This window comes from Aquarana catesbeiana, linkage group LG03 (genome assembly GCF_042186555.1).
Source record: "Aquarana catesbeiana isolate 2022-GZ linkage group LG03, ASM4218655v1, whole genome shotgun sequence".
NCBI lineage: Eukaryota > Metazoa > Chordata > Amphibia > Anura > Ranidae > Aquarana > Aquarana catesbeiana.
Window position 1 is genome coordinate 493,521,219 of NC_133326.1, and position 21,693 is coordinate 493,542,911.

The 21,693-nt window shown below is 43.6% G+C and overlaps 1 protein-coding gene across 1 annotated transcript in view; it reads right to left on the reverse strand.

The window, feature by feature from the left end:
• The window catches only part of MGAT4B (alpha-1,3-mannosyl-glycoprotein 4-beta-N-acetylglucosaminyltransferase B), a 992,488-nt gene extending 980,454 nt beyond the window's left edge, over window positions 1-12,034 (reverse strand). Inside the window, exon 1 of the mRNA XM_073621056.1 lies at window positions 11,725-12,034. Within this exon, the coding sequence (XP_073477157.1) occupies window positions 11,725-11,821 (97 nt within the window). The 5' untranslated portion in view covers window positions 11,822-12,034. The remainder of the gene's footprint in view (window positions 1-11,724) is intronic.
• Window positions 12,035-21,693: the final 9,659 nt, after the last annotated feature.

Genomic DNA, 21,693 nt, shown 5'->3' on the forward strand with positions numbered 1-21,693 from the left:
AGATTCCAAGTAGTAAAAAAAAAAAAAAACTCCAAAAACTGAACCTGCAATATTCAACACTTTATCCTGCCAGGCTGAGGGCTATTGCCAACAAGGGTTCCAAAAGTGTTTCTTGTAGATCTGGATTACTCAGTCATCCTAAAACTACTGGAGCAGTCTGTTACAGGGGGCTGATATAATGGACCTCTCTGGCTCTCTGGATCAGCGGCTTTTTTCCTCCCTTTCTCTTCTCTTCTTTTTTGTCTGTTTCAAATTTTTAATAAACAAATCTGGTTAAAAGAAAAAAGCATTCCAGAAACGTTGCCTTCTAGAATAGATTCTCTCTCCTGTGACATTTTAATGATTTAAATAAGTGATTTGAAAAGAAAGTCCTTAAAAAAGAATTAAAAAAAGTTTTCCTATAAATCAAAGTCAATATTCCAAATTATCTAATTACCAGTTTGAAGACCTATTGCTCTGTGTCATCTGGCTGCATTCCATTGTGTAGTTAGTACAGTCATTCTTTCCCAATAAACAGTGAAATTCAAGTCTTTGCTTTCACTGCAAAATTTAAAAAAGAAAAACTGTTCATCTCTCATTTAAGCACAGAAGATGAAGCCATGCAAATAAATCCTTTATGCCCTGGTGACCAACAGCGCATCTAGAACTACAGGTTTACCGCACAGATAAAGCCTAAAGTTATATATCTTTTACATCTATTTATCCAACCTGGAGACCTCAGATCAACCTTTTTTAACATGGAGGAACATTTGAAAGATCTTTCCAGTTTCAGGGAAAGATTGCTCGATCTACAAACCACAGTACATTATCATGATGGTCACTTGGAAGAGTGCTCCTTACATTTGTGATCATTAGGAACAATGCACCCCATGCAGATAGCTAAAATGATCATTGGTGTCAGTGGTTACTTATCTGAGAGTCAGATAATTGATTATTGCTAAAGGAACCCCTAGCCACCTCTAGAGCAGGGATATGCAATTAGTGGACCTCCAGCTGTTGCAAAACTACAAGTCCGATCATGCCTCCGCCTCTGGGTGTCATGCTTAGAGTCTTGCTATGCCTCATGGGACTTGTAGTTCTGCAACAGCTGGAGGTTCAATAATTGCATATCCCTGCTCTAGAGGGACCCTAGGGTTCGATAAAACCCTGTCTGAGAAACACTAACTTAGGATAGATTCACATCTATGCAGCCCTGTGCGCCGTGTTTTGCATGCCTCTGGAAACACAGGGAAAAGGTCCCTGCAGCATTTCAGAAACCGCAACCCAGTGCAGTTCCCAGTGTTGGTGCAATTTCCAGTGCATGCAGCGTGCCATTAGCAAAAACCCCAGCGTTTTTCTAGGCGGGCTGTTGTAGCTGCAGGAACAGGTGCGATCCCACAGTGGTAATCACCTGCACAGATGTGAACCTAGCCTTACGCAGAGGTGCAGGATCAAATGATTGGACTGGAGCAGATAGAAACAGGTAAGTACACAGATCTTTTTTTATACAGGTTAGCCAGCATGTGTAGGAGGAGGGGGAGGGAACATTTTTAAAAATCGTTATAGTTAGGGTTCGAAAGTGAGAAACTTCCAGTTAGCAAGCCCCACATCCTGCCTTGTTGCTAGGATATGAAAACCGTTGGACACACACTTCCAGCATAACAGGAGTGAAAATCAACAGTTTTCACATCCTAGCAACAAGGCAGAATGTGGGGGTTGCAACTGAGAGTTTTTCAGTCAGGCTTCCGGGGGGGACCCAAATGGCCTACAGTCATGAAAACAAAAGTTATGAACATTTTTCACAGCTGTGCAGTTTTTTTTATATATCTACTGGGGCCCCTTGACTGCATGGCCTATTTTATGGAAAAGGGGAACTTGGCCTTTAAAGCGGGACGTCAGTCAATAAGTGATGTCCTGCTGGTTCACTCTCTCCCCTAGCCTGTATCCGAGTTAAAGGGTGTATTTTTGTTTTGGGGGGGGGGCACAAATACCAATTTTTAATCAGTAACCAGTCCCACTTCCAAAACTGTTGCTTAGGCAAGGATGACGTCCATTGACCTGTCCCCTCTCTTCCCGCAGCCTCCTGGCTGGTAATTGTCACATGTCCCAGGAGGCTGCAGGACAATTCACAAAGCCCCTGGTGAGCTCATACATGCACATTGGGGTGCCAGCTGTGGTTCCTCAGAAAGCCACAATGAGTTTCCGCATCCAAGAAGGTGGCACCAGGCAGGGGTAAGAACTGGCTGTGGGAAGACAGCGCTGTACTACAGGCACTGGTAAGTACCTACTCCAGTATTTACTAGTCCCTGCTTAAAAAATAAAACAACCTGAAGTTTCTCTTTAATGGCTGGGTTTAGATCTACTTTAATAATCAAGTACTTTTTTTAAAATGGAAATGCCATGACACACACAGCATTGTTGTTCCCTTAGTTCCTTTACCATAACTGGACAAGATACAGTACTTTCTATTTTGTGTAACACAGTAAGCCCCGTTCACACCGGTGCGGCTTGTCACGCGATTTGACAGTTTCAAATTGCATGACAAGTCGCACCCCATTTCCAGCAATAGAACTGTTCATATCAACTCATGTCACAGCAATTATGAAAAAGGTTCCTGCACTATTTATTGCTGATTTCATTGCAACTTGCATAGACTTCTGTTAAATGAAATCGGAGCTGAAGCCGCACCAGAGTGAACAGGGGCTATAAGCTTCTTAGAGCAGAAGGTATTCACACTTCACATCCCAAAGAATTATTCCTCATTTCAGGACAGTGGGCAGAGACAAGCAAATCATTGCTTTACGTCCCAACAAACAACAACACATCCAGAAACACTGATGTGTAATGCAAACATAACTAATACCACAGAGCAATGTATTCCAAGTTGCACACAGCTGTTTCAGGTTTCTTGGCCATCATCTGTGCAGAGTGTGGAAACGTTGGCTAAGGAGCAAGGTGGATTTGATTTAAATCAACTCTGTCCCTCAGCGGCTCCTCCTCTGACCTACTGCTCACTCACTGACAGTCCCATTCGCTTTAATGGGACAGCTGGTGATGCGACAGTGACACAAGGCGAGAGACGTGGCGGCAGCAGGTGAGTGGATGCCCGCTAACTGGCGCTGCCATAATGGATCTGAATGACAGGTGCTCTTTACATTTAAGAACTTATTCTTGGTGGTAGAAGTTAAAATGATTAATATTTGCAAACAAAATTAAGGTTTCCTATTTAGAATAATAAGCTGTCAGGTTAGTAAAACAGCAATATCAAAACCGATTCAATCATACAGTTTGTAGTGTACATAGATTTGCAAAACAATGGTTTAAAGGAATATTCCTGAACTTTGGTTTATCTCATGGTTACTGTGAAATTGTGTGAATGCATCAATGCAGTGCATTATCTCAGCTTGCAGAGCTTGGATTCATTGAGTGTGTTTACCAAAAACTGTAAATATTGCAGAATAGACAGCCTCATGCTACATAACTAAGCTCCATTTCATGCTGAATAAACAAAATATTTAATGTATCTTTTATAGAAAACTATTTTTTGATAGATTTTTACTCCAAAAGTGTTTTATTAAAATAAATATGATAAAAATCCCCCCCCCCCCCAAAAAAAAAATCAGGACTTAAATTAAAAAAAAAAAAAATCAGATTTTTTTTTTTATTTTAAAAATCATTGATTTGTATCCACCCTGCTAAGGAGTAAGGCTTGAGACCCAACATGACAGTATAACCATACAGGTTATGGTAAGAAGTGAGTAAAATTATAAAATTAGTGGCCAAGCATTACATTACCCTTTATTAAGCTTTAGTTTCCTTTAACAACATGTGATAAGTTCCTTAGTTCTCCATGTTTTTATTCCAAATTTGAAAGGTATTGTGAATGAAAAAGGCAAACATGAGAACACCATCATCTAAATTTAACATACAGCAACCCGTTCCTAGTTCTATTCTAGCCAATTGTAGACTTGCATAAAGCAGGCACAATGACAGGTGAAAAAAACAAGGTTGTGAAATGCGGAGGCAGGTATTGCAATCAATGAATGAGAGACTGGAGCCAGCTCTGTGATGCATGACAAGGCCCATAGAGAAACGGCTGGCTGTGCTGAAGGGACTCAAAGAATAACATAGGCATAGAAATTTCCACAGCAAAGCATTTTTGGTTTATGAATAAGAATAAAATTCTAAATCTTGGTACCGTAGAGAAATCTCTTATTTCCTGTCTAGCTGTGGAGAAATCATCACAGATTATAAGCAAGACATCCTTATACATATCCAAAATCAGGGCTGGATTTATATGGTCAGTGCAGCCATTATAGTTTTGGGTAAATGCTGGTGGACTGTATAATGCAAGAGCTTTTTTTTTTTTTTTTTTTTTTTTTTAAGTGTTTATAAACCTTTAGACCCCATACACACTATACAACTTTTGTTGTCCGATTTCCTTTAGATTTACCAAAACCATGTAGTGCAAGGGCCTGCCTGATTGCATACAAATTGAAACTCCTAAGACCTCATATTATATGGTTTTGGTAAAGCTGAAGGAAAAAAAAAAAAATTTACAGAAAATTGTATACTATGTATCCAGCTTTACATTTACTCAGTGAAATGACTGGTCTCAGGTGATACACAGAGATTAAAAAAAAAAAAATCCCCATACATAAATTGTACCTGTGCATCTACAGCCGTATTTCCCCTACATCCATTCAAAGTGCAGAATTTACACAGGATCTCTCAGCTCTGAAAAGCAGGGGGCGGAGAGCTGAAGTTACATCAATGAGGAAAGCTCTGAGAGCTGATTGGACAGAAGGGACACACCTCCTTCAGACAACACACAGAAACAGAGCTGAGGCCCTCTCGTCACCATTTTTCTCTTGGTGTTGGAAAATCTGCCTGCTGCAGCCATCAAATTTCTTTCTGACATTTTTGGGTTTTTTTAGCATTCATTCACACCCTCAGCAGTCTCTGAAAAAGTGATCTGCAGTGGATTGATTTTCAGAGGGCAGTAGAGCAATGGCTATTGCTGTCTTTCTGTGCAGCCACATTCACTTAAACAGTTGGAGGGCAGGGGGTAAAAAAGCGGCAGTCCACCTGCAAATTTAACAGCCCTCTAGTCGCTGGTGTAAATTATATTTATTAGATGACTTCATGCCTAACCCAGCAGGGTAGGGAAGCTTCTCATTATGCAGCAGTAGTAGTGAGACTTCACGGAAATGAATGTAAGATCCAGAACTCCAGTAGGGAGGTTTTGCCACTGGATGACCCAGCATAACTGACCCATTTACACAGTAGCGTTTTAATGCACATGTTGTAAGGTGCATGAGTCCAACTTCCCCATAATGAGCATAGTGTCTGTTGCTGCTAAAATGTGATTAGTATTAGAACACACGTGTCCATTTTTTCCTGTATTTTAGTGATTAGAGAGGCCTAAAGTCAAGGGCAACGCATCAGAATGCATGTTACGTGCATTTTGCTGCATTGGCAACAGGTATGAACAGCTTTGGTCAATGGCTGTACACTCATAGACACTGATGTGGGGCGAATCTGGTGCGATTTCTGTTGACAGGTGCAATTCTAATGCAAATTAATGCTATTTCTGAAGGGATTTGGCATAGCTGGAGCTAAAATTTATACCGAACCCACACTAAACTCACACAGTGTATCAGAATCGCACAGCATAGATGTGAACGGCTTTTATAACAATCAATATTTTTTCAGATGACATGCCTTTCAGGTCGGATCTAATCCGCATAGAATTCGCATCGTGTGAATCAGGACTTTATCCTAAAACAAATGCATGTAAAACATGTCAATAACGAATGTCAACGCACCTGCTATAAATAGAGAAAATATATGCATAGATATCAATTGGCCCAAATGTAGCAGGTGAATCAATTTGGCAGTGTAACCAAAATTTCAGTTTGAAATTAAATGACTAAAAAAAACAAAGTTTTACAAAATTAGCAGACAGGAATAATAAACTCAGAAGGAAAAGGCTCTATAACAAGTGTCGCAATGGGAAGTGAATGTAAACCCTTCAATTTGCACTTAGATCACTGAAAGCTAATCTTAAAATAACATTTACAAGTTTCCACAGGAGGTAATGTGTGAAAAGCAGCGTTAACATCACAGATCACACAAATGTAGACGATCATGACTAACTAAAGCATTTGAAGTAAAAAAAAATCGGTGGATTTTTAAATATTAATCCACAATCTGAGAGAGGTTTGCATATGAATGGGCTCCTTGCTACAGAGCCAGCATAGACATCAACCACTGACATATGTCAACTTAATCTGAGCCCATCACCAAGACAGGAAAACAACCCGGGACTATCCAAAATGCTGAACATGCTCACATGTACATTTGATAACCTGGAGAGGACATTAGCTAATTAAGCATGTCTAATTTCAGTACACTGAGCAATATATAATAAAATTGTCTTTAAGAAAAGTGATTTTCATATCAAAGTCATACATATGAGGTGTGTCCAGAATATAATGAGAATGAAGTTCCTACGCTCAAGAAGGGCTCTGTGAATAGAGAAGCTGGTCAAGGTCACTTGGGGTAGGGTGCCAGATATATGTTAGAACATTGATCAGTTCCATACCAGCCCTGCCAGAGCCGAGACATTCTTCTTGGTGACACCCTGACCAAGTGCCTCGTATTAAAAAAAATGCAAGCGAGTTTGGAACAGCGGTACGCAATAAAATTTTGTGTAAAAGTGTATCAGAGACTTTGGAAATGGTGAGGAAAGCTTATGGAGAAGCTGCTCTATCATTTGCACAAGAACAACTCCCAGAGTCACAGTGCTTTGGCTGTCAGAGTTTTTGGCTGAAAAAGACGTCATGGTGCTTCCCCATCCACCCTACAGCCCCGACTTGACCCCTGGCCATTTTTTCATATTTCCAAAAATGAAGGGTTTAAGGACACCATTTTGGTAGTGTGGATAATGTCCATAGAGCCACTACACAGGCTTTGAACACCAGCCCACTTGAAGGCTTCCAGGGATGCTGTAAAAAAAAAAAAAATGCAGGGAGCGTTGCGTACACTCTCTTGGTGCATACTTTGAAGGAGACAATGTTCAATTGCAAAATTTTTCTATAACAGATTTTTTAACATATCATTCTATCTTTCTGGGCACACCTCATGTCTATCAAGCATATGGCTAAATAAGCTAAATAATAAATAAATAATTTACATCAGCCTGCCCTGGTGTAGAGGCAATGCAATGCAAACTACAACATACAGTACAGTTTACTTAAAGTGTTACTAAACCCAGGCTCCTGCATTCACTAGATCTGATCACCCACAGTACACAGAACACGGAAATGCAATCATTTTAGTAAATACCCTCCCTACTAGACTATACGCTCTAACGAGCAGGGCCCTCTGATCCCTCCTGTATTGAATTGAATTGTATTGTAACTGTACTGTTTGCCCCCATGTTGTAAAGCACTGTACAAACTGTTGGCGCTATATAAACCCTGTATAATAATAATATAAACTGCTAAATACCTTTTCTCATCAGCAGTATATAGTATATACACAGCTGGACACCACACCACTTACCTTTTGCCATCGGCTATTCAGACTTTTGTTTGTCACGTATTAAGTCTATTACACTTTGTTGAAGGACTTGTGGTTATATGGACTTTACTGTTTTTTATTACCATTACGTTACTCATGTTTGTTCATGCGCTACATTTTTCCAATTATAGCAGTATATAGCAGTCTTGTGACTTCTATCAGTCCTTGGTTAAAGCTTGTAGGAGTTTTCATACTGCACTGGCTGTCCTATCAGGATCCAGGACCCTGACCACTTGTCTGGACATTGCCGATTGGCCCTGCACTGATCACATGCACTCTCCCAAGAAAAAAAAAAAAACTCTCTAGCAATACACACCAAACTGAGCATGTGCAGCCTGACTCCAGTAACTGTCTTACCTAGACAGGTTTTGGGGGCAATGTAAGAAGGGGAGGATCGGTGTATACAGGATCAAACAGCCTTTTTACACAATGCAGAGATTTAACTCCTTAGGTTCCACAGCGAGTATAACAAGCATGCTTTACTGATTTTACTGTTCTGGGTTTAGTAACACTTTAACTTTATCGAGGTGTCACAAAATGTAACTTTATTCAACCCCATGAACCACAGTGCATTGCGTTTTGTGGTGCAATAAATGCGGTGTGCTGCCTGAGGGCTCATGCACATAGACATTTGGCTCATACAGTGTAAAAACCTGACATGTTTGACAAAAAACCTGTCAAGATTGAGTAAATAAATGGTGGCTGGACACTGTTCCAAGCAGTGCTCACAATTAGGACTTCCATCTTCTGGGCATACAATCCTGAGGGCAGGAAGCCCTAACCCTAAGTACCACTCAGAACAGCATCCAGCCATATGTTTCAGCCCATCAGCTGTATAATGCATATGTGTGTTTCCCTTGTGCTCAAAAATACTAGGAGCCAAACCCATGTGCATGAGCCCTAAAGATATGTAAATTCTGCATTTTTACACAGCACACACCTCTGCACCTGTATGGTGTGAACTGGGCAAAGACAACCGTCTTCTACATGCCCTTGTATTGAACTATGCGAAAAAAAACACAGCTGAACGGACATGATGTGAACAAGTCCCAGCATTGCATACAAAGACAAACACTTCAATATTCTCATTATCATTATATTATTTTCAGCTTCAGTAGGAGCTTCCAAACGTAGATCCTGTACAATACAGACATATACAGAAACCATCTGACCCACACAGCTGTACCCAACCACAGCGAGATCGTACAAATCCAATCAATCCCCTCCTGCTGCAAGCACAGCATAAAACATTCTAGAAATGCCAAAGTACTTCTGTCATTTTGGACAAAAAAATGCCATCATCAAAACGTGAATATACCCATCAGTCTTAGCAATCGTAGGAGAAGGTGACAACACTACAACCTAGCTGTATCCTGCAGGCATGACAATTATGCCAGGGACTGCCAATGTAGGAACTTTGATATGCTCAGCACTCGCTGATTAATAACGACAGGCTGACAACATCAGAACGTGGGCACATCTCACATCAAGCTTGCCAGGTGATGCCAACAGCATAACCTTAATATTTAGCTGTATTGACAAGCATGCCCAGGGTTGTCGACATCACATCCTAGCTATACCCAATGTAGCTGTCAGTCATCTTAAAGTAGATGGAGGCCCCAAATTGAATCTTCAGTATGTTTGGCGTCAGGCTTCACTGTATACAGTGTTTCTAAGCAAACAATGTTGTGACTCTATTGCAGAGTTTCTTACCTGGAGATCCTGCCAGTAACAACAATTCCTGTTGGAAGCTGACAACACTAAACCACTGCTTTGTAATTAGCAGCAGTGTTGTCAGTCTGCTATGTGCATTACTTACACTAGCTATTGGGCAACCTATTGGGTTTATCAGGCAGACAGCCAATCTCACACAACATGGTGATGGGTAGAATTTCCAATAAAAATACTTAATTAAAGTGATTGTAAACCACTACATATACCCAGTGAATGACTGGCTTCAAGTGATACACAGAGATGAAACAAATCCTCCTACATAAGTTGTATCTGTTTATCTAAGTCTTCTCTTCTTTATAGCTGTTCAAAGTGCTAAATTATAAAGCTTGTCTGAGAGTTCAGAGAGCTGACATCACACTCTGCAGAGCTCAGTGAAAGGAGCTCTGAAAGCTGATTGGAGGGAAGGTATACACCCCCTTCACACAGCTCACAGGAACAGAGCTGAGGCTGTCAGTCAGCTAGAGGTCCCTCCCCTGTCATCATTTTTTCTCTTGGTGTCAGGAAAACGTGTCAGAAGTGATTCATGCCGACAGCAGAGCAACAAAGCAGCAGACAGAAGAGACTCTTGAGACAAGTACACACTATAGAGCATGCGTGATCAGCCCGTGGCCCTCCAGCTGTTGCGAAACTACAAGTCGCATGAGGCACTGCAAGCCGCTGACAGTTACATGACATGACAAAGGCATAGGCATGAGGGGACTTTTAGTTCCACACCAGCTGGAGGGCCACAAGTTGAGCACCCATGCTATAGAGTAATATGCTTTGTTCATATTTCATATCTGAGGTTTAAAACCACGTTAAAGTGTAAGTTCACCTTTACAGAAAAATAAAAATCTGTAAGGTGAACTTACACAGAAGGCGGTGAATCAGCCTTGAGATCCCTCCTCTGTCACCCTTTTTTCTCTTGGTGTCAGGAAAACTTGTCAGAAGTGATTCATGCCGACAGCAGAGAAACAAAGCAGCAGATAAAAATGACACTTAGTGCTCCTAACAGAGACAAGTGCACACTATAGAGGGATATGCTTTGTTCATATTTCATGTCTGAGGTTTACAACCACTTTAAGGTAACCACAGCAGGGGCCAGCCTGATTGGATAGTAACTACATTATTGGCTTAGGTGTGTCCTTCTACTACATAGTTTTGGTCCATCTAAAGGAGATCATAGGATCTGATTTTATAGTGTAGGATCAGATTGTATAGTGTATGACCAGTGTAGATCATGGGATCAGATTGTATAGTGTATGGGCAGTCTAGGATCAGACTGTATAGTGTATGGCCAGTGTAGATAATAGGATCAAAGTGTATGGCCAGTGTAGATCATAGGATCACAGTGTATGGCCAGTGTAGATCACAAAAGTGTATGGCCAGTGTAGATCATAGGATCACAGTGTATAGCCAGCGTAGATCATAGGATCAAAGTGTATGGCCAGTGTAGATCACAGTGTATAGCCAGCGTGATCATAGGATCAAAGTGTATGGCCAGTGTAGATCATAGGATCACAGTGTATGGCCAGTGTAGATCAGTGTATAGCCAGTGTAGATCATAGGATCACACTGTATGGCTAGTGTAGATCACAGTGTATAGCCAGTGTAGATCACAGTGTATGGCCAGTGTAGATCATAGGATCACAGTGTATGGCCAGTGTAGATCATAGGATCACAGTGTATGGCCAGTGTAGATCACAGTGTATGGCCAGTGTAGATCATAGGATCACAGTGTATGGCCAGTGTAGATCATAAGATCACAGTGTATGGCCAGTGTAGATCATAGGATCACAGTGTATGGCCAGTGTAGATCATAGGATCACAGTGTATGGCCAGTGTAGATCACAGTGTATAGCCAGTGTAGATCATAGGATCACAGTGTATGGCCAGTGTAGATCATAGGATCACAGTGTATGGCCAGTGTAGATCATAAGGTCAGATTGTATAGTGTATGGCCAGTGGAGATCATAGGGTCAAATTCTGTAGTGTATGGGCAGTCTAGATCATAGGATCAGATTGTATAGCATATGGCCATGGTAGATCATAGGATCAGATTGTATAGTGTATAGCCAGTCTAAAGCCAATCATACTGACAATGTGATTTGGGGATTACATACACTTTAAGAAATGACACAATCACAACGTGGAGAAATTCTGCTCAACTGGTCCAATATAATGTGAGAATGGTCACCACTCTCCCATGCTGTCCTCCTCCTGACACCTGCCATGACAGGTCCCCATCACACCTGAACCTATGGATCCAGGACCCTCCTCCTCCTCCTCTCCATCCTCCTGAACACACTGATGACCACCCAGCCATCACATAGCACAGAAAACTTGTAGGTGCCCCCAGCAGTGAGTGGCCTTCATAGGAGGGGCAGCTGAGAATGGCGCTGACACAGGAGGTGGCGGAGATGGTCCAGGGGGTGGGGTTCTCACCTTTCTGCCCGCTGAACGCCGTGTACCAGGACAGGGAGAGAAAGATGCAGAAGCAGAAGGCGAGCAGAGTCAGGAAAGTGCCATTGCGGAGCCTCATCTCCTCCTCCTGCTGCTCCTCAGCCTGGGCGGGGGCGGCTGCATGTCCGGGGGTCGGGGGGGTGGAAGGTGTCCGGTGTAGCCCCCTCTCTCCTCTCCTCAGTCTCCTCTCCGCGGTGTACAGCGCGCACTGCTCCCGGGAGCGACAACTGACACAGACACAGCCGAGCGCGCCGCCGAGCAGCCGGCACTGCGCACGGGGACGCGCCTCAGATAAAGCGTGTGACTGAGCGCTACCAAATCACGCGTCTATAGGGGGCGGCGGCTGTGTAACCAACACTGAGGCGGGCGATGTGCCCGGGGTGACGTCATGTGTGCTCATGGGATACGTCACGACAATAACACATACAGCCTCGTGCAATGTCTGCACACCCGGCCTGGGGACACGGCGCTGAGCACACGACCCCTCATTATTTTACCCAGTGTGACCATTACTACGATATACCTCAACACTGTGCCCGGTGTAACCATTACTAGTACCCTCCAACACAGAGATACCCAGTGTGACCATTACTACGATATACCTCAACACTGTGCCCGGTGTAACCATTACTAGTACCCTCCAACACAGAGATACCCAGTGTGACCATTACTACGATATACCTCAACACTGTGCCCGGTGTAACCATTACTAGTACCCTCCAACACAGAGATACCCAGTGTGACCATTACTATGAAATACCACAACACTGTACCCCATTTAACCAATGTTACTATTTACCACAACACTGTGTCCAGTGTAACAATTGTTACTATATACCACAACACTGTGCCTGCTGTAACCATTGTTTCTATTAAACACAACACTGTGCCCGATGTAATCATTGTTACTATATATCACAACACTGTGCCTAGTGTAACCATTACTAGTACTCTCCAATACAGAAATACCCAGTGTGATCATTACTACAATACACCACAACACTGTACCTGATGTAACCATTGTTATCATATACCACACCACTGTGCCCAGTGTAACCACTACTAGTACTCCCCAACACAGAGATACCCAATGTAACCATTACTAGTACTCGCCAATACAGATATACCTGATGTAATCATTACTAGTACTCTCCAATACAGAGATACCCGATGTAACCATTACTAGTACTCGCCAATACAGATATACCTGATGTAATCATTACTAGTACTCTCCAATACAGAGATACCCGATGTAACCATTACTAGTACTCTCCAATACAGAGATACCCGGTGTAACCATTACTAGTACTCTCCAATACAGAGATACCCGATGTAACCATTACTAGTACTCCCCAATACAGAGATACCCAATGTAACCATTACTAGTACTCCCCAACACAGAGATACCCAATGTAACCATTACTAGTACTCGCCAATACAGATATACCTGATGTAATCATTACTAGTACTCTCCAATACAGAGATACCCAATGTAACCATTACTAGTACTCGCCAATACAGATATACCTGATGTAATCATTACTAGTACTCTCCAATACAGAGATACCCGATGTAACCATTACTAGTACTCTCCAATACAGAGATACCCGGTGTAACCATTACTAGTACTCTCCAATACAGAGATACCCGATGTAACCATTACTAGTACTCCCCAATACAGAGATACCCAATGTAACCATTACTAGTACTCTCCAACACAGAGCTACTCAATGTAACCATTACTAGTACTCGCCAATACAGATATACCTGATGTAATCATTACTAGTACTCTCCCATACAGAGATACCTGATGTAACCATTACTGGTACTCTCCCATACAGAGATACCAGTGTAACCATTACTAGTACTCCCCAATACTGAGATATCCAATGTAACCATTACTAGCACTCTCCAATACAGAGATACCCCATGTAACCATTACTAGTATTCTCCAATATAGACATAACTGATGTAACCATTACTAGTACTCTCCAACACAGAGCTACCCGATGTGACCATTACTGGCACTCTTCATTACAGAGCTACCCGATGTAACCATTACTAGTATTCTCCAATATAGACATAACTGATGTAACCATTACTAATACTCTCCAATACAGATATACCCAATGTAACCATTACTAGTGCTCTCCAATACAGACATACCTGATGTAACCATTACTAGTACTCTCCAATACAGAGATACCCAATGTAACCATTACTAGTACTCTCCAATACAGAGATACCCAATGTAACCATTACTAGTACTCTCCAATACAGAGATACCCTATGCAACCATTACTGGTACTCTTCATTACAGAGCTACCTGATGTAACTAACCATTACTAGTACACTCCAATACAGAGATACCCAGTTTATCCATTACTAGTACACTCCAATACAGAGCTACCCAGTGTAAGCATTACTAGTACTCTCCAATACAGAGACGGCAACAAACTATAGGAACTGATGCAATAGTTGTTAATGATTTGCCCTTTTTCACCATCCGCATAAGACTAAAGATGACAATCAAGCAGGATCTAAAATTAAAAGATCACATACGGGCAGTCCATCTGGTAACAGAGATGGTCTCTAGGGCAGGGGTCTCAAACTCAAATTACCTGAGGATCACAAGATAAGTTTTCATATCCCATGGGGGCCGCATTCAAACTTTTAAACTTCAAAAACAGCACTGGTGTCAGGGGACGCATTATTACCCCAGCACTGGTGTCAGCATTAACCCCCAGCACTGGTGTCAGTGGACACAATATTAACCCCCAGAACTGGTGTCAGTGGACACATTATTAACCCCCAGAACTGGTGTCAGTGGACACATTATTAACCCCCAGAACTGGTGTCAGCGGACGCACTATTAACCCCCACCACTGGTGTCAGTGAACACATTATTAACCCCCAGCACGGGTGTCAGCGGACGCACTATTAACCCCCAGCATTGGTGTCAGTGGACGCACTATTAACCCCCAGCATTGGTGTTAGCGGACGCACTATTAACCCCAGCATTGGTGTCAGCGGACGCACTATTACCACCAGCATTGGTGTTAGCGGACGCACTATTAACCCCAGCATTGGTGTTAGCGGACGCACTATTAACCCCAGCATTGGTGTCAGCGGACGCACTATTACCACCAGCACTGGTGTCAGCGGACGCACTATTAACCCCCAGCATTGGTGTCAGCGGACGCACTATTACCACCAGCACTGGTGTCAGCGGACGCACTATTAACCCCCAACATTGGTGTCAGCGGACGCACTATTACCACCAGCACTGGTGTCAGCGGACGCACTATTAACCCCCAGCATTGGTGTCAGCGGACGCACTATTACCACCAGCACTGGTGTCAGCAGACGCACTATTAACCCCCAACATTGGTGTCAGCGGACGCACTATTAACCCCAGCATTGGTGTCAGCGGACGCACTATTAACCCCCAGCATTGGTGTCAGCGGACGCACTATTAACCCCCAGCATTGGTGTCAGCGGACACACTATTAACCCCCAGCATTGGTGTCAGCGGACGCACTATTACCACCAGCACTGGTGTCAGCGGACGCACTATTAACCCCCAACATTGGTGTCAGCGGACGCACTATTAATCCCCAGCATTGGTGTCAGCGGACGCACTATTAACCCCCAACATTGGTGTCAGCGGACGCACTATTAATCCCCAGCATTGGTGTCAGCGGACGCACTATTACCACCAGCACTTGTGTCAGCGGACGCACTATTAACCCCAGCATTGGTGTCAGTGGACGCACTATTAAACCCCAGCATTGGTGTCAGCAGACGCACTATTAACCCCAGCATTGGTGTCAGCGGACGCACTATTAACCCCCAGCATTGGTGTCAGCGGACGCACTATTACCACCAGCACTGGTGTCAGCGGACGCACTATTAACCCCAGCATTGGTGTCAGTGGACGCACTATTAACCCCCAGCATTGGTGTCAGCAGACGCACTATTAACCCCAGCATTGGTGTCAGGGGACGCACTATTACCGCCAGCACAGGTGTCAGCGGACGCACTATTAACCAGTGGAGGTGCGTCCATAAGGGTGCAGCCCCCTCTCTCCTGCCACCCCCCTCTAGTACCAATAGATTCATGCATTGCATGAATCTATCTATGGCCACCGCTGCCACCCCCTATTCAGGCGCACAGCCCCTTTTCGGTCGCTGGGCGCCTGAATTACAGCGGCAGGGGTGGTGTTTTTGAAGCACCTGATTAGAGCCATAGGCTCTAATAGGCGTCAAAAAGGTGACCTGCGAGCGCCATGCTGGGCGCTCGCAGGTCACTCAGCTGTGTTAGAAAAGCGAATGAATATTCGCTTTCCTAACACTAAACCGCCTCTCTGCCAATCAGGTGCTTGGATCTGTTACCCTTCACCTGATTGGCTGAAATGACAGGCGCTGTGATTGGACGCCTATCAGGCGTCCAATCATAGCAGAGGACGGGAGAAGACATCAAGGAGGATCGAGGAGCTGTCCCACCGAGACAGGGTAAGTGCAGACAGAGGGTGGGGGGCACACTGGCAGCATTTGATATGGCACAGTGGCTGCGTTTGATGGAGCACAGTGGGAGCATTTGATGGGGCAAAGTGTCAGCATTTGATGGCACAGTGGGAGCATTTGATATGGCACAGTGGCTGCGTTTGATGGCACAGTGGCTGCGTTTGATGGCACAGTGGCTGGGTTTGAGGGCACAGTGACTGCATTTGATGGCACAGTGGCTGCGTTTGATGGCACAGTGGCAGCAAATGATGGGCATAGTGGCTGCGTTTGATGGTACAATGCCGGCAAATGATGGGCACAGTGGCTGCTTTTGATGGTGCAGTGGCTGTGTTTGATGGTACAGTGGAGGCAATTGATGGGCACAGTGGCTGTGTTTGATGGTACAGTGGAGGCAATTGATGGGCACAGTGGCTGCGTTTGATGGCACAGTGGCTGTGTTTGATGGTACAGTGGCGGCAATTGATGGGCACAGTGGCTGCGTTTGATGGTACAGTGGTTGCCTTTGATGGGCACAGTGGCTGCGTTCGATGGCACAGTGGCGGCAATTGATAGCACAGTGGCTGTGTTGGATGGTACAGTGGCAAAATGCAGCAACTACTGGATAAACAATGCCCATCTGCAGCCTCACTGTGCCCATTTGCAGTCTAATTGTGCCCATCTGTAGTCTCACTGTGCCCATCTCTAGTGTCACTGTGCCCATCTGTAGTCTCACTGTGCTCATCTCTAGTGTCACTGTGCCCATCTCTAGTGTCACTATGCCAATCTGCAGCCGTACCTTCCATTAGTAAAACAGTGTGTGTGACAGCGTGTGTCTCCCGCTGTGTATGCAGTCTGTTCCGCCGTCCATTGAAAGATAGCCCTGCCTCCTCCTCGTCCGTGCTAGAGGAACACTGATACAATGCAGGGAATCTGTATCAGCGTTCCGTCTATCAGAGACGAGGAGGAGGCGGGGCTTTGTTACAATGGACAGCAGAACAGACTGCATACACAGCGGGAGACACACGCTGTTACACACGCTGTTTTACTAATGGAAGTTACAGCTCACTCGAGTATAAGCCGAGGGGGTGTCTTACAGCCAAAATAATGGGATGAAAAACTCGGCTTATACTCGAGTATATACGGTAACCCCCAGCATTGGTGTCAGCGGACACATTATTAATCCCCAGCATTGGTGTCAGCGGACGCACTATTAACACTCAGCACTACCCCCTACACTCCACAAATACCTCCCCCCCTCACACTTCACAAATACCCCCCCAATACTTCACAAATACCCCCTGTTCACAAATTTCAACCCCAGTCACCCCACTAAGGACTTTGCTCAGCCTGAGTGTGATGGCTAACTTACCTCTCCTCCTGGCAGTCAGCTGGTGGCCTGATCTTCTGCCTTCCGAGTCCTCTCCTCCTGTCAGGTCCTGGCTCAACAGTGGCAGGGCACCCCGAGAACGCCATGATCTCCCGCCCTGAGGTGGCAGCAGGACCCTGGATCTGGGCACAGCCTCAGAGGGAGCACAGCTCTGAGCGATCATCAGAGCCTAGATAGGCAAGGCGATGGGCGGGTCCTCCCTCCGCTCTGTTCTCTCTGCTATCCTGTGCTGTGTCTGTTTCCTTTGCTGTGCACGCTGGGCTGCTGCAGCATGCAGGGGATAGGACACAGGAGAGAGAGAAAGCTCCCAGCCGCTGCGCAGTGTGCCCCACACACCCGCCCAGGATCGGCCCTGCCTGCGGGCCATTTGTAACCAGTCCGTGGGCCGTAAATGGCCCGCGGGCCGGTATTTTGAGATCCCTGCTCTAGAGTCTATATCAGGGATGTGCGGTGAGGTCAGTGGTAAAGCGAGAGCAATAATTTTAGCACTAGACCTCCTCTGTAATTCTAAACATGTAATCTGTAAAAAGCGCACCTATGGAGATTTTTAAGTACTGAAGTTTGGCGCCATTCCACGAGTTTGCGCCATTTTAAAGTGTGATATGTTAGGTATTTACTCGGCGGAACATCATCTTTCATAGTATCTTTAGTGGGGTTTTTTTGTTTTTTTTATATTCATGAAACATTTTTTCCAAATTAGCCTGGGAGGCAAGGGGTTAATTACCATCAGTAAGTAATATACCAATAATTATTATATATTGGTTTTTAAGGTAATTTACTATATTTTCAAAAACTGTACTCAAGCAGGTGGCTTAATGGACATATTACTGAAGTTTGAAGTTATAACTTACAACCAGTAATTTTACAGTAAATTGATAAATAATAAATTATTATCTTATAACATACAGCATAATAATATATGATTTAGCTTGTACCTTTTCAGCAGGCAGCAGATTCTCATTTTTCCTCTTAACTGTGTGAGAAAAACATGGGATTGTGGGTAAATCTTATACCTATAAACCCATGTTTTTTCCTTGTAGATAAGAGGGCTGGGCTGGAAGGGAGCATTTGTCTTTTAGACACATGACTCTTCTATGACACTGCGGTGAGAGGTGTGCGTCCACTGCAGCATTTTTATTGGACAGCTGGGGCTAATGATACTTTACCATTGGTCCAAGACTCCAAGCTGTCCATTGGCGAGCTTGTATTAAAACTGGGTGCTCTGTATGTAGCTTCTGACAGGCTGCGCAAGGAGCCCCGTACCTCCGGAACCATAGGTTGTAGGAGCCCCAAATTTTTACCAGTGGTGGGTTAGGACTTAGGCTACCTTTCCCAGAGGCTACCTACCTCTGTGACCTCAGGTCGCTGAGCTACGACCCTCGAAGCTTGATTTTTTTTTTTGTTAATGTTCATGGCAGGTGAGGCTCTGCCTCACCTGCCTCCTCTGACTGCATGTCCCTGGTCTATATAGCTATATAGAAATGTCCATGACTCAGGGCAAGCCTCAGAGGGGCTTGTTGTTCTACCTACAAAAATATAATGAATATTTGTCACCATTTATGCTCCAGGTATTCAATTCCATTTCCTCCACTAACTTATTTCCGACTCAAACACTGGAAGCCCATATTACTTTGGTTCCTAAACCTGATAAGGACTTGACACTACGTTCCAGCTATTGTCCAATATCTTTAATTGGAGTATACATGTATACATTATTCTGAGTCTAGTACACAAAGACCAGACTGAATTTGTTCAAGGAAGAGGAACATGTGATAACACGATAAAAACGCTATGCCCAAACAGCTAAAATACCAGCATGCCTTCTCTCTGTTGACACGGAAAAGGCTTTTGATCGGGTCGGGTGGCCTTTCCTCAAGCATTCCTTGAGGCAAATAGGGATAGGCCCAAATTTGCTTCATAAGATCTTAGCGCTATATTCTAAAACCAAGGCTAGAATAAGGATTAATGGATCATTGACTACAAGTTTTTCTATACAAAATCGTACTCGCCCTCTTACATATAGTTACATAGTAGGTGAGGTTGAAAAAAGACACAAGTCCATCAAGTCCAACCTATGTGTGTGATTATATGTCAGTATTACATTGTATATCCCTGTATGTTGCGGTCGTTCAGGTGCTTATCTAATAGTTTCTTGAAACTATCAATGCCCCCCGCTGAGACCACCACCTGTGGAAGGGAATTCCATATCCTTGCCGCTCTTATAGTAAAGAACCCTCTACATAGTTTAAGGTTAAACCTCTTTTCTTCTAATATTAATGAGTGGCCACGAGTCTTGTTAAACTCCCTTCTGCAAAAAAGTTTTATCCCTATCATAACTAATATCCTCCAGACCCTTTATTAGCTTTGTTGCCCTTCTTTGTACTCGCTCCATTTCCAGGACATCCTTCCTGAGGACTGGTGCCCAGAACTGGACAGCATACTCTAGGTGCAGCCGGCCCAGAGTCTTGTAGAGCAGGATAATTATCGTTTTATCTCTTGAGTTGATCCCCTTTTTAATGCATGCTAATATTCTGTTTGTTTTGTTAGCAGCATGGCATTGCTGAGCCTATCATCTACTAGGACCCCCAGGTCCTTTTCCATCCTAGATTCCCCCAGAGGTTCTCCTCCCAGTGTATAGATTGCATTCATATTTTTGCCACCAAAATGCATTATTTTACATTTTTCTACATTGAACCTCATTTGCCATGTAGTTGCCCACCCCATTAATTTGTTCAGATCTTTTTGCAAGATTTCCACATCCTGCGGAGAAGTTATTGCCCTGCTTAGCTTAGTATCATCTGCAAATACAGAGATTGAACTGTTTATCCCATCCTCCAGGTCGTTTATGAACAAATTAAATAGGATTGGTTCCAGCACAGAACCCTGGGGAACCCCGCTACTCACCCCTGACCATTCTGAGTACTCCCCATTTATCAAGACCCTCTGAACTCGCCCTTGTAGCCAGTTTTCAATCCATGTACTCAGCCTATGGTCTAAGCCAACAGACCTTATTTTGTACAGTAAACGTTTATGGGGAACTGTGTCAAATGCTTTTGCAAAATCCAGATACACCACGTCTACGGCCCTTCCTTTATCTAGATGGCAACTCATCTCCTCATAGAAGGTTAATAGATTGGTTTGGCAAGAAACTTCTTCATGAATCCATGCTGATTACTGCTAATGATACAGTTCTCATTACTAAAATCTTATATATAGTCCCTTATCACCCCCTCCAAGAGTTTACATACTATTGATGTTAGGCTAACTGGTCTGTATTTCCCAGGGATGTATTTTGGGCCCTTTTTAAATATTGGTGCTACATTGGCTTTTCTCCAATCAGCTGGTACCATTCCAGTCAGTAGACTGTCAGTAAAAATTAGGAACAATGGTCTGGCAATTACTTGGCTGAGTTCCCTAAGTACCCTCGGGTGCAAGCCATCTGGTCCCGATGATTTATTAATGTTAAGTTTCCCAAGTCTAATTTTAATTCTGTCCTCTGTTAACCATGGAGGTGCTTCCTGTGACATGTCATGAGGATAAACACTGCAGTTTTGGTTACTGAAGCCCCCTGATTCCCTCGTGAAGACTGAGGAGAAGAATAAATTCAATACTTTCGCCATCTCCCCATCCTTTGTAACCAGATGTCCTTCCTCATTCTTTATGGGGCCAATATGGTCTGTTCTCCCTTTTTTACTGTTTACATACTTAAAGAATTTCTTGGGACTTTTTTGCTCTCCTCCGCTATGTGTCTTTCATGTTCTATCTTAGCCATCCTTATTGCACCCTTACATTTCTTGTTGCATTCATTATAAAGTCTGAATGCTGATGATGATCCCTCAACCTTGTATTTTTTGAAGGCCTTCTCCTTTGCTTTTTCTGAGTGTGTATATACAGTATGAGTATATATATATATATATATATATATATATATATATATGTGTGTGTATATATATGTATGTAACTGAGTGTATACATCTGAGTGTGTATACTGTATATGTGTGTATGTATCTGAGTGTATATATGTGTGTATGCATCTAGCTGATTGTATATATCTGAGTG